General features: G+C 42.8%; 1 protein-coding gene across 2 annotated transcripts in view; it reads right to left on the bottom strand.

The window, feature by feature from the left end:
• Window positions 1–3413: 3413 nt before the first annotated feature.
• Window positions 3414–19684, bottom strand: part of usta (uronyl 2-sulfotransferase a) — a 109892-nt gene continuing 93621 nt past the window's right edge. For both annotated transcript variants that reach the window (XM_038805273.1, XM_038805265.1), the window contains one exon: window positions 3414–4182. In XM_038805273.1, the coding sequence (XP_038661201.1) occupies window positions 3914–4182 (269 nt within the window). In that variant the 3' untranslated portion in view covers window positions 3414–3913. The remainder of the gene's footprint in view (window positions 4183–19684) is intronic.

Raw genomic sequence — 19684 nt, 5'->3', positions numbered from 1 at the left:
GTGAGTCTCACTGGCCCTTTGTCTAGATCCCCCTCAGTTATTTCACCTTCTGACCTATTGCTCCAGTTCCCACCCCCCTGCCACACATCCCTCCTGTGTGACACTAGCAAACCTCGCAGCCAGGATATTTATGCCCCATCTGTTTAGATTCAACCCGTCTATCTACCCAGAAAGAGATCCCAATGATCCAGATATCTGAAACCCTCCCACCTACACCAGCTGTTTAGCTGAACTATCTTCCTATTTCTAGCCTCACTGGCATATGGCACAGGGAGTAATCCTGAGATTACAACCGTGGAGCTCCTGTTTTTAACTTTCTACCTAACTCCCTGAATTCCTGCTGTAGAACTTCATCACTCTTCCTCCTATGTCATTGGTACCAATATGTATCACGACCTCTGGCTGTTCAACTTCCCCTTCAGGATGCCTGCTGCCTGTTCAGACACATCCTGGACCCTGGCACCAGGGAGGCAACATACCATCCTGGAGTCTCTTTCATGTCTACAGAAGTGCCTATCTGTGTCCCTGACTATAGAGTCCCCTATAACTATTACTCTTCTGCGATTTGTCCTTCCCTGCTTAACAACAGAGACAGCCGTGTTGCCACTGCTCTGTCTGCTGCTGCTGTTTTCCCCTGATAGGCCATCCCTTTTTTTTTTTTTTTTTTTTTTTTTTAATTTTTTTATTGGAATTTTTTGCAGAAAATATAACAAAAAGTATAGCAAAAAGCAGTAATATGCAACTAACAGCCCCATAACACCCACAATTCCCCCCATACCGTAACATCACATGCATCACATTCCCCCACCCCCCCCCCAAACAAGAGAACTTAACCATAAATTAAAATTAGATAAATCAAATTTAAATAAAATAAGCTAACATAATCAACGCCCCCCCCCCCCCCCCCCCCACCCCCCCCCCAACCCCCCCCCCCCAACCCCCCCCCCCCCCAACCCCCCCCCCCCCAACCCCCCCCCCCCCCCCAACCCCCCCCCCCCCCCCGGGTTGCTGCTGCTACTGTCCCAGTACCCTATCGTTGAGCCAGAAAGTCGAGGAAAGGTTGCCACCGTTTAAAGAACCCTTGCACCGATCCTCTCAGGGCGAATTTAACCTTCTCAAGCTTAATAAAGCCCGCCATGTCATTGATCCAGGTCTCCACGCTTGGGGGCCTCGCGTCCTTCCACTGTAGCAAAATCCTTCGCCGGGCTACTAGGGACGCAAAGGCTGATAGGCCATCCCTCCCTCCTCTTCCCCCCCCCCCCCCCCCCCCCCCCAACCCCCCAACTATATTCTTGTTAGAGAGGGGGGACAGTCACAGGGGATTCCTGCACTGACTGCATGCCCCTTCTTGTGGTCACCCATCTATCTTCCTGCACCTTGGGTGTAACCACATTTCTAAAACACCAATCTATGACACTTTCTGCCACCTGTGTGCTCCTAAGTGCATTCGACTGCTGTTCCAACCGATCCATGTGGTCTGTGAGGAGCTGTAATCGGGTGCACTTCCTGCAAATGTAGTTGTCCGGAATGCTGGAAGCTTCACGGATCTCCCACATCTCACAAGTGAAGCATTTTACCCCTCACGCTGTCATTTCTCAAACATATTAATACATTAATTTTAAAATAAATACTTACTAAATTAAATTAGTTAACTATATATTTCCAAGCACTTGATTTCTACTATAAATGACTCACTTTATTCTTCAAACTTGGTTCCCCAACTGTTATTCTTTTTCAGTTCTTTCAGTTACAGCTATTTATACACAGTCTCTAGTATCAGTTACTCACCAATCAGCTTACCGCTTTCCTGTGATGTCACTGTTAATTTTATTTCTTGAATCCCAGCGCTCTGGTTGAACACCTCCTGATCCTCGCGAAGGCTGTCTCGGTGCTCCCTCCTGCCGAAATTAAGTGCAGGAACTGAGCTTTGGGCTGTCTTTATATTCTCCGTAGTACAACGGGCACCTTGCAGGCCCGGTGCTCCCTCCTCCTGTAGGCAAGTGCAGGCCCTGAGCTTCGGACTGTCTTTATATTCTCCGCAGTTCGTGCTCCCTCCTGCCGAAGGTACATGCAGGCCCTGAGCTCTGGGCTGTCTTTATATTCTCCGCAGTACAATGTGTCCCTCGCAGGTCAGGTGCTCCCTCCCCCCAAAGGTAAGTGCAGGCCCTGAGCTTCGAGCTGTCTTTAAATTCTCTGTAGTACAATGTGTCCCTCGCAGGTCCGGTGCTCCCTCCTTCCGAAGGTAAGATAGAGGTTTTGATAGAGTAGAAGCAGTTAGAGCGTTTCCACTTGTAGAGAAGAGTAAAATCAGAGGCCATCCATATAAGCCAAGAAATGTAATTGGAAATTCAGAAGAAACCTCTTTACAAGGAGAGTGATGAGAATGTGAAAGATAGTGAGTCACTGAGACAAATACTATAGATGCATTTAAGGGGAAGCTAAAAAAAAAAGCTTCTGAGAGATAAGCTGGTCAGAGTTAGATGAGCAAGGATGGGGGAAGTTTGACTGGAGAATAAATTAAAGAGATGGACATGCCGGACTGAATGGTCTGTTTCTATGCTGGATATATTTTAATTATCCCTTCCTGGGCTTGTGAATTTCTAATAAAGAACAAAGAAAAGTACAGCACAGGAACAGGCCCTTCGGCCCTCCAAGCCTGTGCCGACCATGCTGCCCGTCTAAACTAAAATCTTCTGCACTTCCGGGTTCTGTAACCCTCTATTCCCAGCCTATTCATGTATTTGTCAAGATGCCCCTTAAACGTCACTATCATCCCTGCTTCCACCACCTCCTCCAGCAGTGAGTTCCAGGCACCCACTACCCTCGTAAAAATGAGGTAAATTTTTTATGAGTAAAAAACTTACCTCATACATCTCCTCTAAACCTTGCCCCTTGCACCTTAAACCTATGCCACCGAGTAATTGACCCATGTTCCCTGGGAAAAAGTCTCTGACTATCCAATCTGTCTATGCCCTTTATAATTTTGTAGACCGTTATCAGGTCCCCCCTTAACCTCCTTCGTTCCAGTGAGAACAAACCAAGTTTATTCAACCTCTCCTCAAACTTAATGCCCTCCATACCAGGCGACATCCTGGTAAATCTCTTCTGCACCCTCGCTAAAACCTCCACATCCCTCTGGTAGTGTGGCGACCGGAATTGAACACTATACTCCAAGTATGGCGTAACTAAGGTTCTAACAAGGTTATTATTTAATGCCCATGGTTAATTGCTCCAGAGAAAGTGACGGGGAACTGGTTTCTTGAACCGCTGCAGCCCATGTCGTCTAGGTGTTATGTGATTCTATGAAATTATATCCAATCAGACCTAGATTTGTCAATAGACAAAAGCCAGAAAAAAAAAGGGCAATGTAACTAACAAACAGTCTTGGATTTTGTCTGGTCTGACAGCTGTTATAATGCTTTCAAAGTATTTATTTTCTGACAAATCACAAATGTGAGTACAGTGCTGCAAAGACTACAAAATCCAGTTCCTTAAATGCCCCTGTTCAATTGTATTTCCTTTGATGGTGTCTTCCATCGGAAGGTGCAGCAGTTTAGGAAAATGAGCTACTGTCTAACTGGATTAGTACCGTTCTCAGATATAGTGTGTTATCTTCTTTACATTTTTTTAAAACAAGTAACTAAATATATCATTCAATATATATTTTAATATGCGGATATAGTAATTGAAAGTGTCTCACCTGCTGGTACAGCAGTTGGTAAAGAAACATCAGTAATAAAAAAAATAAAAATCATGCAATAGCATGAAAAGTGTAAGTTACAAACATCTGCCTGGCAAAGACTGACTGCAATTGTGAACATGTTAATCTAATCTCCAGAACAGACCACCACTGCAGTATCTCCTGTCCAATGTACAGGACACATAGAAGCCCCCAAAAAGTGGCTCACTATTATCATCGATAAATATCTTTCAACCATGTGTCGTCATCATCTTCATGGCTAGGCCTGGCAATTTCCATCTGAGATGAAATCTCATACTTTTTATTTGGAGTGCTGCTTCCAGTCTTCAAGCCAAACTTCCGTTTCAATAAATGGAATTCATCCTTGACATAGTTATAAAAGTTGTATTCGTATCGCATTCGTTGATACAGCACCTTCAGCGCTTCCGGGGAGGGTACTTGTTTCTTTACAGTGATTGTCCCATTTCCAAGTTTCCTATACTCTGCAAAGGAAGGAAAGTATTGTCAGCTGTATTGGGAAATCAAATCTTAAATATGTCACAAGTATGAGAGTTATTACAACAAACTATTTATTCAAAAATATTTACTCATGCTCCTAGCTAAAATGCTGCAATTAGGTTTTGTAAAAGAATCCTCTAATCAACAAACATTGCCAATTGAATTGAACTCAGATTTTCCAATTCTATTTAAAAAAAATTAAACCAAAATACATTTCAGAACAATTTTGGAAGTCTTACATAGTTGCATTTGCATACTCCATGGTAAGACAATCAGCTAATACATAATAAACAACACTACAAAACGTATACCAATATCCAATAATGTAAAGGAATAGGGAGAATAGAGCAATGGCAGATAGGTAGGAGTGCAGCAGCAGAAGGAAAATGAAATGATAGTACCAGTGATAGGCAAGGTGGAGAGTGGCAGATGAGGAATACAGCAGAGACAGAGCAAAAATGTACATTACAAGAACGGTGTTGTGGTAGCGTGGCCCCTTTAAGAGGGTGGGCTCCATGGCCGATGCAACCAGTTCGGAGCCAATTCCGCGGAAGGGCATGAACCCCGGCCAATGGGGAGTTTGCGCTGGGTCCTGGGAGCAGGATCCTGGGCAGTATGGAGCAGGGAGCTGACGTGTAAAGACCTGTTCTGTACAATGTTCTGTACCTGTTATCTAACTACAGGTACAGCCTTTCATCAATTAACCCCTTTGTTTATTACTGAAAGCCTCCAGTGTATGTCTCAAGCCACCACAGGTATGTTTAAGGAAATTTGTAAAGAAGCAGAGGGAAGTTGAAAGGTTGTGGTTTAGGGAGAGAATTCCAGAGTAGATGGCTGAAGACATGGTTGACAATGGTGGGATGAAAGGTTGTGGATTTTGAAATAAGCAGCCTGACAGCACAGAGGCAATGGAGAGAGGCTGAAGTGAGATAGTAAAGGAATAGGGGTACTGCCATTATACACATGAAAGCTACCTGCATGTCTGTGGATTCACCACCAAGGGACAAAATGAAGATATGGGGTTCCCAGAATAGACAGTGGTTAAGTTACTGGACCACAAAACATGAGCTAATAATCCACGATCCTATCATGGTAGTTGTAAATTTGCATTCAGTTAATTAAATAAATCTGGAAAGAAAGTTAGCATCAGTAATGGTGACTATGAAACTATCGGATTGTTGGAAAAACACAACTGTTCACTAATAACCTTGAGGGAAGGGAATCTGCATACCTGGCCTAAGTATGACTGCAGGCCTACAGCAATGTGGTTGACATTTAACTACCCTCGGAAATGGACTAGCATATTATGTTTCAAATCACTAACAAATAATAACACTACGAATAAAATCAGATGGACCCCTCGGCATCTACTTTGGCATCAGATTTGAACATAACAAAGGTGCATTCAGCCTGGTTAATCCTTTAAAGTTGCCCTGAGAGTTATTTACAGACTAGCCAAGCAACAGCCTGTAGTCATACTCAACGAATCAAGACCTTTCAGCCAACATTGCAAACTCCTCCATTACCATATCTGGATACATCCTGCCCACAGACAGGACAAATCTACGAGAGGTGATGGCACAGCACTAAACAGTCAAGAGAAAGTCGCCTGATAATTTTCAATATTGGCTCCAGACCCCATGACATATCATGGCATCAGGGATAACATGAGCAAGGAAGCCTGCTGCTGGTTACCACTGACTGCAGAACAAGCACTGAGGGCAGCAAGGGCACAGAATATACTCTGAGTGGATGACTTCAATAGCCATCACCAAGAGTGTCTACGTAACACCACTATTGATCTAGCTGGCCAAGTCCTGAAGGATGCATGACAAATTATGAGAGAACCACAAGGGAAAAAACTCAACTTATCCTCATCAATCTACTTGTATAAGATGCATCTATCCATAACAGTATTGGTAGATTTGACTGCAGTCCTTATGGAGACAAATTCTGACCTTCACACTGAGGACATCCTTCATTGTGTTGTGTGATACTACCACTGCATTAAATGGGCAGATTCAGAACAGGTTTAGCAGCTCAGATCTAACTTCATAGTCCTGCATATCCCTCACTCTTCCATTATCATCAAACCAAGTGACCAACCATGGTTTAATGCGAAGTGTAGAACAAGCTAGGAGCAGCAACTGGCATACCTGAAAATGAAAACCAACCTGGTGAATCTACAACATTAATGTTAAATAGTGGAAGCAGCATGCAACATAGAGAAGTACGCCATCCCACAGCCAAGAGATCAGATCAAAGCTCCCCTCCTGTGATGGGGTGATCAAACAACTAAAAGAAGATGGCTCCAAAACATACCCATCCTCAATGATGGCAGAATCCTGCATGCAAATGCAAAAAACAAGGCAAAAGCATTTACAACAAACTTCAGACAGAAGTGCCAAGTTGATGACCCAACTTAGCCTCTTCCTCGGTCCCCATCATTGCAGATAACAGTCATCAGCCAAGTAAATTCACTTGATTTGATATCTAGAAACAGCTGAGTGCATTAAATACAGAAAAGACTATGAGCTCGGACAACATTCCAGTTGTAGTGAAGAACTGAAATCTAACCGATTCTTTAGCTAAGCTGCTCCAGTACAGTTATAACCAGCGGTGTCACCTGTCAAAGTGGAAAATTGCTCAGGTATGTACTGTCAAGAAAAAGAAGATGAATCAAGTCTGCCCAAAGACTGCCTCGGCAGCTATTCTCAATCAGCAGCAAAGTGACGGAAGCGGTCATCGATAATGCTATCAAGGGGCACTAACTCACCAATTCTTAGTTTGGGTTCCGGCTTGAACATTTCTTACAGCCTTGATCCAAACATGGTGAAAGAGTTGAATTCCAGAGGTCAGATGTGAGTGACTGCCCCTGACATCAAGGCAGCATTTGAATGAGTTTGGCACTATGGAGACCTAGTAAAATGGAAGTCAATGGGAATTAGGGGGAAAACTCTCCAATAGCAGGAGTCATACCTAGCATAAAGGAAGATGGTTGTGGTTGTTGGGGGCTAATTATCTCAGTTATAGGACTTTGCTACAGGGGTTCTTTGAGCAGTGTCCTAAAACCAACCATTTTCAACTGTTCTATCGATGACTCCTCCTTCCTTCAAAAAGTCAGTAGTAGGAATACTGACTGACGATTGCACGTGTTCAGTTCCATTTGCAATTCCTCAGATAATGAACCGGTCTATGCAATAAGACCTGGGCAACATCCAAATCTGGGCTGCTGAGTGACAACTAATATTTGCATGAAGTGCTAAGCAATGACCATCTCCAACAAGAGAGTTTACTCAATTCCATGGCATTCAATGGCATTACCATTATTTAATACTCCACCATCAATATCTTGGTGGTTACAACTGACCAGAAACTTAAATGGATTAGCTAGTCCAGTGTGCATATAGGTCAGAGGCTGGGTAGTCTGCAACAGTGGCACTTCCTGATTCCTCAAAGCCCTTCTGCCACATACAAGGCACAGGTTTAGAGTGAGATGCAATACCCTCCATTTTTTTTGATCAGTGCTTCTTCAACCGCAGAAGGCTGTGGAGGCCAAATCACTGAGTGTCTTTAAGACAGAGATGGATAGATTCTTGATTAATAAGGGAATCGGGTGATGGGGATAAGGCAGGAGACTGGGGACAAGATTGGGAAGTTAGTGGTGGCCCCGGAGCAGATCAATAATGTTTTTGAAAAGTTTTATAAGGATTGTTACAGAATGCTACATTTATGTAGCATATTTGACATAGTAAAATGCCATAGGTGCTTTGCAGGAGGGTAATCAAATAAAATTGACAGCGTGTACAAAAGGCAACAGGTAAGCTAAAGCTTGAGCAAATAGTATGCTTTAAGGAGCATTTTGAAGGAAAGCAGCTGAGAGATTAAGAGAGGGACTTCCAGAGTATAGGGTCGGCTGCCAACGATTGGATGATGAAAATCAAGGGTGCAGAAGATGACAAAACTGGATGAATGCAGACTTCCTCAGAGATGTACAACTGGTGGAAGTTAGAAAGATAGGGAGGGGCAAGGTCATGGAAGAATTTGCCACAAGAATGAGGTGTGTGGAATTGCATGGATCACAACAATTTCAGTGACTGGGAATCATGCAGACTTTGGCTACCTCAAAATCACTAGCTGAAATTAGCACTGGAATATCACTACACTGACAGCAAACTTTAGGCTCATTCCTCAATTTAACTGTTCAGTGAAGTCCTTTTTCCATGCGGTCGCTCTATTATAATTTTGAATTTGTAAGATTCCACATGTAACAGATGCACAAAAGGAAAGGGACTGGACTGCTCACAAGCCATCTGTTTGTAAAGGACAACTTGCTTGAGACACAGAAGACGACACATTGATCTTATTGTGGGAGATAGTGTTGTGAAGCTCCCACTATGCACGGCATGGTAGCACAGTGATTAGCACTGTTGCTTCACAGTGCCAGGGTCTCAGGTTCGATTTCCGGCTTGGGCCACTGTCTGTGTGGAGTCTGCACATTCTCCCTATGTCTGCGTGAGTTTCCTCCAGGTGCTCTGGTTTCCTCCCACAAGTCCCGAAAGAATTGCTGTTAGGTGAATTGGACATTCTGAATTCTCCCTCTGTGTACCCGAACAGGCGCTGGAATGTAGCAACTAGGGGTTTTTCACAGTAACTTCATATCATTGTTAATGTAAGCATACTTGTGACAATAAAGATTATTATGTTACATATATTAAATGAAGACAACCCTACTACAATTTGTAGCACTCTTGCCTTTGAGTTAGAAGGTTGTGGGTTCAAGCCACGGTTCAGGTCTTAAATCTGGGCTGACATTTCAATGCAATACTGAGGGAGTATTGCATTGTTGGAAATGCCTTTAACACTATTTATAGAGCAGGGTTTTGGCCTGTCCTCATCCCTCAACCAAGAACCACCAAACTGATTAACTCATCATTTACATCTTATAGATTGCCATGTTTCCCATATAAGCATTTTCTTTTGTAAAAAGCAACTCAATGGCTATCAGACGTTGTGATGTCCTGCGGATGGGCAAGGAAATATTACGGCCAGTCCTTTGTGTTCATTAAGGTTAATACAGATGTGGGAGCTCATTTGGTCAATCTACCTCATCTTCCCCGAAGGGTCTACAGTCCCTCCTCCATTAGCACGTAAATAGAGCCCAATTGGTTCCTGAGCTTTTATTGATACTTCAACCTCCAGAGACCATTTCAAGTATTAATCGCTGTATGTGTGAAGTAGTTCTTGACATCAGTCCTCGTGTCAGCTTGTCTTTTTACCCTCCATCCGTGATGGAATAGTGCTCAGGGCAAACTATTTCTACTCGATCTAGTGCTTCCTATACTTCGATAATGTGTCCTCTCATTCACCTACTTTCAAAAACTGAAGGGTGCAAGTTTTTCTAATATTTCCTTACAACTCAGTCCTCTGACACCAGGGATCAGCCTCGTGGCCCTTCTCTGCATCGCCTCCACTGCTCAGAGGTTTCCCTTTGTGCCTTGGTAAACCGGAAATATGAAAAAGAATTAAAGGGCTGGTTAGAATGTAGAATTCTTTGGCACAAACTGCTATTGAAGCAGAATACATATATTCCAATAAAATCCTCGAAAAAGAGGAACTTTGAAGGTTATGGGCTGGGTTGGCAGGGGTTGGTGTGCAAAAAGAGTAGGATTAGACTAGGTGGCTCAAGGAGGCAACAACTGGTAGAGAACCGTTGGACCAAATTGTCCATTTGTATACTGGAGCATCCACTGTTTCCAGAAATTCTAAAATGTCGTCAAGACAATAAGTAGAAGTTGAGGCAATTAGCATAGATGCATTTAAGAGAAAACTCTAGAAAACACAAGTGAGAAAGGAATAAATCATGCTGTTCCGGTTAAATGAAGGAGGGGTGGAAGGAGACATGGTTGTGGGAGGGGCAGGATTGACAACTCAATATTCCAGGTTATAGAGTGTTCAAGCGGAGAAGTGGGGGTTAAAAGAGGTGGTATCGCAATTTTGATCAAGGAATCAATTACTGCAATGATGAGGGAAATATCTTAAAAGGGTCTTCAATTGAGACCATATAGGTGGAACTTAAAAACAAATTGAGAGAAAATGGGAGCAATCCAATGGGCAATGGGTGGGCAGCACGGTAACACAAGTGGCTAGCACTGTGGCTTCACAGCGCCAGGGTCCCAGGTTCGATTCCCTGCTGGGTCACTGTCTGTGCAGAATCTTCACGTTCTCCCTGTGTCTGCGTGGGTTTCCTCCGGGTGCTCCAGTTTCCTCCCACACTCCAAAGTCGTGCGGGTTAGGTGGATTGGCCACGCTAAATTGCCCTGAGTGACCAAAAAGGTTCGGAGGGGTAATTGGGTTACGGGGATAGGGTGGAAGTGAGAGTTTAAGTGGGTCTGTGCAGACCTGATGGGCCGAATGACCTCCTTCTGCACTGTATGTTCTATGACTATGACTAAATCACTTGCTGGGAGTCTACTATAGACCTCAAATAGTCATGGAAAGATGGAAGAGCAGATATGTAGACAAATCTGAGATGTGTAAAAACAATAGAGTAATAATAGTAGATTTCAACTTCCCCAATATTAACCGGGGTAGGTAAAGTGTGAAAGTGCCCAGAAGGGGTGGAATTCTTAAAATATTTCCAGCGCCGCTTTTTGAGCCAGCACATTGAAAGTCCTACAAGAGTGGGGGTGTTACTTTACCTAATTTTAGGGAATGAAGCTGGACAGCTAGTAGAGGTGTCAGTGGGGAAGCATTTTAGTGACAGTGACCATAACTTGGTAAGATTTAAGGTAGTTATGGAAAAGGACAAAGATGGACTGGAAATAAGGGGCGCAAATTAATGGCCATGCTGCACCAGAAAAGCAGTTCATCGCGGCGCAGCGGCGCCGATAAGAGTCAGAAGACCCCGAAGCAGGGATCTACCTGGCTCGCAATGCCTTGCAAGATCCAACACGATCCTGCAAGACGTTGCGATGTAAATCCAACCCGTTGTGGCGGGATCACGTTTTGGCAAATCTGCATATTAAAGCGAGGCAGTAAACCTTACTCTAATGTGCAGATTCCCGAGGTACCTGAGGCTTTGGGATATATCCCCTTTGTCTTGCAGACCTTGGGCGAGCGCTGTTCAACACTGGTACCCACAAACGGGGACCAGACGGAACGACACTCGTTGGGGTCTCCGAGGGGATCGGAAGCCTCCAACTGCATGCCCTTTGGGCAGGGTGGTACCTTGGCACTGCTGGTGCCTCCTGGGCATCCTGGGAGTGTTACTGCCATGTTGGATAAGGAAAAAAAGGGAGGTTTATGGCAAACCCAGGTGGCTCAAAACAGTGGACGTTCTAGAGTATAAAAAGTGCAGGTTGTACTTAAAAAATAAATTAGGGGATCGGGGGGGGGGGGGCATGAAAAAACACTGGCAGGCATAATACAGGAAAATATCAAGAAACTTTAAAAGTATATTAAGGGCAAAAGCGTAACCAGGGAAAGAATAGGGCCCATTAAGGACAACAGTGGCAACCTGTGTGTGGTGCTGCGTCCCTTGCTGTTTGTAGTGTACACTAATGATCTAGATGCGATAATGGGGAAGTGTGATCAGTAAGTTCACAAATGGCACGAAAAGTGGTGGTGTGGCAAATGGCGAGGACGATGAGATAGATCAGATGGACAGAACAGTGACAAATGGAATTTAACCCTGAAAAAAGTGTGAGGTGATGCATTTTGGGAGGACTAACAAGACAAGGGAATTTGCAATGAACGGTAAGGTGCTTGGAAGTACAGAGCATCAGTGGAACATTGGGGTGGATGCCCAAAGATCCCTGAAGGCAGCAGGACAGATAGATAAGGTGGTTAAGAAGGCATATGTGATATTTGCCTTTATTAGCCGAGGCACAGAATATAAGAGCAGGGAAGTTATGATGGAGCTGTATAAAATGCTGCTAGGCCACAGCTGGAAATGTTATGTGCAGTTCTGTTTCTACAATATAGGAAAGATGTGATTGCACTGGAGAGGGTGCAGACAAGATTCACCAGGATGTTGCCTGGGCTGGAGCTTTTCAGCTATGAAGCGAGGCTGGGATTGTTTTCCTTAGAGCAGAGAAGGCTGAAGGGGGGACCTCATCGAGGTGTTCAAAATTATGAGGGATTAGATGGGGTAGAAATGGAGCATCTTTTCCCTTAGTAGATGGGTCAATAACCAGGGGACATAGATTTAAAATAAGGGGCAGGAGATTTGGAGAGGATTTAAGGAAATACTTTTTCACCCAGAGGGTGGTGGGAATCTGGAACTTGTTGCCTGAACCCTCACAACATTCAAGAAGCAACTAGATGAGCACTTGAAATGCCATAGCATGCAAGGCTGCGGACCAAGGCTGCTGGAAGATGGGATTAGAATAGATAGTTGCTTGATGGCCAACACAGACATGATGGGTTCTGTGCCGTAAATCTCCGAGACTCATGTAGAGCATAAACACTATGGGTTGATTGGGTTGAATAGCCTTTTATAGATGTTGTACATTAAACACGTCACTGTTGTTTTCTACATTATTAATTCTTTGATGTTTAAAGGAATGCCAGTTTAAGTAAAATATCGAAGTGCAAATAAAATGTAAATTAAAACAGTGTTCTTTCTATTAAAACCCTATTGGGTAGCTGTCAATTCACAAGTTACAATAAACAGACAGAAAGAACTTGGATTATGCGATCATTTGATCGACACGAACGTTTGGAAAGGTTTTAATATTAAAACACCCCGGGAGCATGTCAAACAAATTCTTATAATAATTAATGAACTATCACAGCATATCTACAGTACTGAAGTAGCTATATTAGACTGCTAATATAAAGAACAAGAGTTGAAAGTCCACCAAAGCAGTTTGAGAATTTGACTTCAGTTTTCTGAAAAAAAAGCTGTCATCAGTGAAAAGGAACAAGAAGCTGGATGATTGTTGCAAAAACTCAATTGTTTCACTAATGTCTTAATAGGGAACATACTGGCCATTGTTACCAGGTCTGACCTATATGTGACACCAGTCCCACATCAATGTAGTTGACTCTTAACTGTGCTCTGAAATGACCTAGCAAGCCACTCAGTTGCGTCAATAAATGCAGTACCTAAGAATTAATTTTTAAAAATCCGACTTCCTCAATACACCTCGGCTAAATCTCATCATGAGTGTAAAATAGACCAAATCGATCCATAACACAGCAGGAGAATCAAAAACCGAAGACACAGGATGAAATTATTTGGAGGAAGGATCAGAAGGTAGATGTGGAAACCATTTATCATCCAGGGGGTGGTAGGGACTTGGAACACTCTGTCTGAAAGGGTGGGTAGAGGCAACACTCGACCACATTTAAAAAGCACTTGGAGGTCTATTTGGAGGAGTGCCCGGAGAGTGGCATTAGACTAGGTGCTCATGAAGGCAACAACTGGCACTAATTTGACAGGCTGAGTGATCCATTTGTATACTGGAGCATATTCAGATTCTAGAAATGTTGTCAAAATAATAAGTAGCAGCAGAGGCAATTGGTATAGATGTGTTTGAGAAAAAGCTTGATAAAACATGAGGGAGAAAGGAATAGGAGGTTATGCTGTTTTGGTTAAATGAAGGAGGGTACTCATATAGAGTATAAACACCATGGGTCAATTGGGCTGAATAGCTATTAAAATACTGAAGTACAAATAAAATGTAAAATGAGAGTTGTGTCCTGCAGGGGTGCGGACATAGTGCAGGAAGGTGGGATCAAGCTGGGTGCTCCTCAACTAGCACTGACATCACGGGCCAAATGGCCTCAGTCTGTGTCGCAACTTTTCGTCAATTCTAAATGCAATGATTGATGACCTTGCTAGTTATGCAAGAGGAATGCTGTGCCTGGGGGTTGTACATGGTTGGGAGGGGTGGGTTGGGGGTGACAGGGATTGGAGACAATTAACAATTTGTGGAAAACAAATACAGAGGCAGAGATAAGGACGATCTAGTGTTTTCAGGCATCAAAGGGGTCGTGTTGAATGGAAGGCCCCTGCAGACAAAGTTAGAGAGCGAGTTTGTGAGTCGGGTTAGGGTGGTTTCTTTCACAACGATTGGCGAGGGGCAAGGAATTGTGGCAGGTCAAGGGGGGAGTGGTCAGAGATGACTATAACTGACAGTTAAGTCCTTCAGTCCATGGAGACCACAAGCAAGGCAAGTGAGTGGCTGTGGAAGATGTGTGCAGTGTGGTAGCATTCATTTTTTTTTTTATAAATTTAGATTACCCAATTATTTTTTCTATTAAGGGGCAATTTAGCGTGGCCAATCCACCTACTCTGCACATTTTTGGGTTGTGGGGGCGAAACCCACGCAGACACGGGGAGAATGTGCAAACTCCACACGGACAGTGACCCAGAGCCGGGATCGAACCTGGGACCTCAGCGCCGTGAGGCGGTTGTGCTAACCACTAGGCCACCGTGCTGCCCTGTGGTAGCATTCATGATGAGGTTCTGAGTCTTGTGTAGTTTAACAATAATGACTGGTAACTACATACATATCTCCAATATAAGGTCTAAGCTATGAACTGTCACCCTGCCCGCCACTACACACGTTTCTGTCTAGTACAAGACTGCGCTCTAGACTCGAGTTCCTTGAAATCACACTGGAGATGGCACTGTACCCAGTCCCATGTTAATCTTTTCTATGTTAGACCCTTATACTGCATCGCCCGCCCCCCACCCCACTCCCAGTCTTTACTCAACATATTTACAAAGCCTTCGTGTTTACTCAGCATACTTTCATTACTTCTACCATCCCCTACCCCTTGATTCTAGAAGGTTATCATTTTGGTGTTTTCAGTTTGTTTCAAGTGTTTTATTCCTGGGAGCAACATTCCAGTGTTCCTGACAGTTCTGGGTTTCCTTATCATAGTTCCTCTCTACACTGATCAGTTTTTTCTTTGCAGAGCATAATTCAAGCACACATTTTATAATTGCACTTCTGCCAATTGTTTGAGATTGTTTGAGACTCTGCACTCTTTTGTTAGAACTTCACAGTCTAGGTTCTTGATTTCCATTTTAGCCATTCCATTTCATTTCTCAGCGATTCAATGGTTCTCAGGAATTTTGGGGTATCTGCCGTTTTTCTTTATTTGTTCCATGTTCTTCAGCTCCAAATCTACATTTTCTAATCTTGCTTTTGTCTTTTATCCATTTTCAGTTTGGAACACATACTTTCGTTGTCATCAGTGGCTCAGTACTGCCACCTGCTTTGCAGCTCAGGTACTACTTTGGGATTTTCAAAAATATTTATTTTCAAGACTTCTGGAATGCTTGCTGGTGCATTTGCTTCAGAATTGTCTTTCTTTTTTGTAACTTTGTCAGGAGTTTTCTATCCCTCTATTTAAGCTCTGTGTACTCCACAGTTTAAAGGTTCAAACATTTGTTGAATGCTTTTAATATTTCAAAGCTGAGATACATTAATACACTTCATTAAGTCATAGAATCTCTTCAGTGCAGAAGGAGGCCATTTGGCCCTTGAGTCTGCACCAACCCTCTGAAATAGCACCTTACCTAAACACAATCCCCTGTCCCCTTTACCCCACCTAACCGTTGGACATTAAGGAGCAATTTAGCGTGACCAATCGCCCTAAACTGCACATCTTTGGACTGTGGGAGGGAACTGGAGCACCCGGAGGAAACCTGCAAACTCCGCCCAACTGGTCATCCGAAGTCGGAATCGAACCCGGGTCCCTGGCGCTGTGAGGCAGTAGTGCAATTGTGCCACCCTCAAATTTACTTCAACAGCAAGGTCTTGAAATGAGTATAAAAATTAATCCTGACTTCCTACTTAGACCTTCTGTACTCTGCAAACTAAAACATTTACTTCACCAGGATGCCCAATTCTGCGTCAGGTTTGGTTTATTTGCATAAGTCCAAATTGGTCTGGTGAGGTAGATTTTTGCTCCATGATCCTTCCATCACTTTGCTGATGATGGAGAGTAGATGGATAGGGCGGTATTTGGCTGGGTTGGATTTGTCCTGTTTTTTGTGTACAGGACACACATGGGCAGTCAGCTATGATAACCTTGTTAAAGTGACAAAAATCATTAGAGTTATAGAATTATCACAGAAAATGAGACAACCATTTGGCCCGAGTCCACACTGGTTCTCTGTAGAGCAATCCTGTCAGTTTCATTTCCCTCCTGTAACCCCGTAAGTTATTTCCCTCAGGTGCCCATCCAATTTCTTTTGAAATCATTGATTGCCTCTGTTTCTATCTTAAAAATTAAAAAAAAGAGTACCCAATTCACTTTTTCCAACTAAGGGGCAATTTAGCGTGGCCAATCCACCTACCCTGCACATCTTTGGGTTGTGGGGACGAAACCCACCCAAACACGGGGAGAATGTGCAATCTCCACATGGACAGTGACCCAGAGCCGGGATGAACATAGAACAGTACAGCACAGAACAGGCCCTTCGGCCCTCGATGTTGTGCCGAGCCATGATCACCCTACTCAAACCCACATATCCACCCTATACCCGTAACCCAACAACCTCCTCTGCTCTCAGGGAAACACCCCCAGCTTCTCCAACCTAATCTTGTGGCTAAAATTTCTCATCCCTGAAACCAATCTGATATATCTGCTCTGCATCCTCTCAAGGACCTTCACATCTTTACTGGTAGCTGGAACTGTAGGCAATACTTTTAATTATGCCCTAAACAGAGCTTCATAAAGTTTCAGCATAACTTCTATACCTTTGTACTCAAGACCTCTATTTATGAAGTCCACAATCCCACATGCTTTGTAACTGCTCTCTCATATGTGCTGCCACTTTCAAGGATTTGTGCACACAAATTCCCAGGTCATTTGTTCCTGCAAACTCTCTGGAACTCTTAAGTCTATATTGTTTCGCCCTATCCCCGCTGTCAAAAAGTGCCACCTCACACTTTCCCGTATTAAATTCCATCTGCCAATTGTCTGCCCTTTACGTTAGCCTATCTATGTCAATTAGCATCATTCTCACTATTTGCCATACCTTCATATCTGGAATCAAGGGCACGTTTTGAACCTTTACTCTGTGTTCCAATATCCAAGTCATTGTGGCTCTGGCACTGACCCTTGGGTAACATCACTGTCTATCATCCTCTAGTCTGAAAATCAAATGCTTACCACGACTTGCTGTAATCCGTCTTTAAATCTATTTTTAAAATCCAAGCTGACACTAACCCTTCTCTGATCTGTGAGCCTCAATTTTGTGGTTCTTTTTCAAATGCTTTGTAATAATCCATACAGTCAACATGCACTACATTCCCCTTATCAATCTTCTCTGTTACTTTTTCATCAAAATAATCAATTGGATTAGGTCAACACAATCTGCCTTTCACAAGTCTGCGCTCTCTCTCCTTAATTAACCCAAATTTTTTCAGGGCCCTTTTAATTCCTTCCTTTATTATTTAAAAAAAAAACTTTACCCACCGTTGATGTTAAACCAACTGGCCTTCAGGAACTAGTAACGTTCTTGCATTCTTTCTTGAATAGGGATATTACATTTGCCACTTTCCAACCCTCTGACACTTCTTCCATATCTAGGGAAGACTAGAAAATTATGGCACACAATTCTGCTATTTCTATCCTCATTTCCGAAAGCAACTTGTAATTCAAGCCACCTGGACCACTCTAAGTATTTTTTCAGCATTCTCTTCCTTAGTAAACACCAACACAAAGTGCTCATTAAGTATTCAAGACTTTCCCTGTACTAAACGTATTTATATTGTTACAATCCCAGTTGATGTTATAACTGGATGGGAATATCCCAGAATTGAACCCTGGTTCAAAATACTGTAACCTTTACTTTTGTTTTGGAAAACATGGAGAACAGAGTTACAGGACTGCAGTTAATTTTAACAAGAAAAAAATGTAAACATTATAAGTTAGCTTTTGATAAAATATTAATTTACTCCCCCTTAGCTTCACAAATATACACTGATTTCAATGTTAACGTGGATTACAAAGTATATCTTAAACTACAATGGTCTCGGTAATACAAAGTCCCTTTAAACACAGATTGGCTGTGGTCAAATACACTCTTCACTCTGAATCCCAGTGAATGTCTGTGGATTTCTCCTCAAAATCCCACCAGCTGATTATTATACCGTGTGCCACCTTGTTTCAATGAACTATGGCTTCCACACGAGGAGTTCAAATTCCACTTTCAAAAAGACACACTTTCAAATTTTCTTTTAAACAATGCTTTTGCAGTTGTTTGTATTGCAAAAGTCCAGCCCAGGTTTTTCAAACTATGCTTTCAAACAAAGCTTCCGCTCCACTTTTAGCCAGGAATCTGGCATCCAGTTTTACAACTCCTCCTTCAGGAATTCTTTGTCTTCACTGTTGTACCAATTGTTCATAATTGCTTTAACATTCTGTTAAGACTCTGTTAAGATGGCACTAAACTTTTGATTTACCTCTGAAATCTGCTTGTCCATTTTAAATCTGGTTACTGCAGATCTCTCTTTAAATCAGAACATTTTGTGCTTTTCCCTTGAATTCCCCTGAACAATACTTTGTTCAACTTCTGAGTCTCTGTTCTCCATGTTCTGTCTTTCTAAGACATTCTTTCTGTCCCAATTCCCTGGACTTTATCTGGTTCTTAGGGAAGTCTGCCTCTTTGTGCCCTCCTGTTCCTTGTCCAGCCTGTCTTTTCCTGTCAGAGTTGACAGATGTTTACTCCTTGGTGTCCTATCTCTAACTGCCAACGTATTCAGTTGAAACTAAATTCAAAAAGCCTTTCTACCTAAAAAGGGCCCACAGTTGCTAAGCAATGGTCACATACTGCTGCTTAGCTTCTTTAATTTCATGTTACAACCTTCTTTAAGCACCAGAGAAGCACAGTTTGAATTGAACAAACCTCAACATGTACAAACACCTTTGTCCAACATGAATCTAGCTATAGGTTTTACTCTTCCAGGCACAGAAACATTAAATTAAACCCACTTAAAGCTATACCTTATTTTTAAAGTTTACCAATACAAATATAAATCCCTTAAAACTACCTTTGTGTTCCTAACAATATTTCTGTCCCTAATAGACCCCAGCCGCCTTATTCTACCCTCTTACTATTTACAAGCTGGTATAAGATATTTGGTTTCCCTTTTATTTCAAGTGTCCCTTTATTCTCATTTTCCCTCTTTGCCAGTCTTATTTTCCTCTTCACTTCCCCTCTCAACTTACTATATTTGTCCTGGTTCTTACTTAGAGAATTCACCTGACATGCATCGAACACCCATTTTTTGTATTCTCTATCTCCTACACCGTCCAAGGAGCTCTGGGTTTAGCTTCCCTGCCATTGTTGGAATGTACCTAGCCTGTCCTTGAAACATTTCCTCCTTAAAGATCACCCATGGGTTCTGTTACTGTTTCTCCTTTCAGTTTTTGCTTCCATTTTACCCTGGCACGATCTTCTCTTATTCCAGAGAAGTCAGCCCTCTTCCGATTTAGAAATTCTTTGTTCCTTGC

Source organism: Scyliorhinus canicula, chromosome 1 (genome assembly GCF_902713615.1).
Source record: "Scyliorhinus canicula chromosome 1, sScyCan1.1, whole genome shotgun sequence".
NCBI classification, from domain to species: Eukaryota; Metazoa; Chordata; class Chondrichthyes; order Carcharhiniformes; family Scyliorhinidae; genus Scyliorhinus; species Scyliorhinus canicula.
The sequence above is the reverse complement of the archived record's forward strand: the minus strand, read 5'-3'. Positions and strand labels throughout refer to the sequence as shown.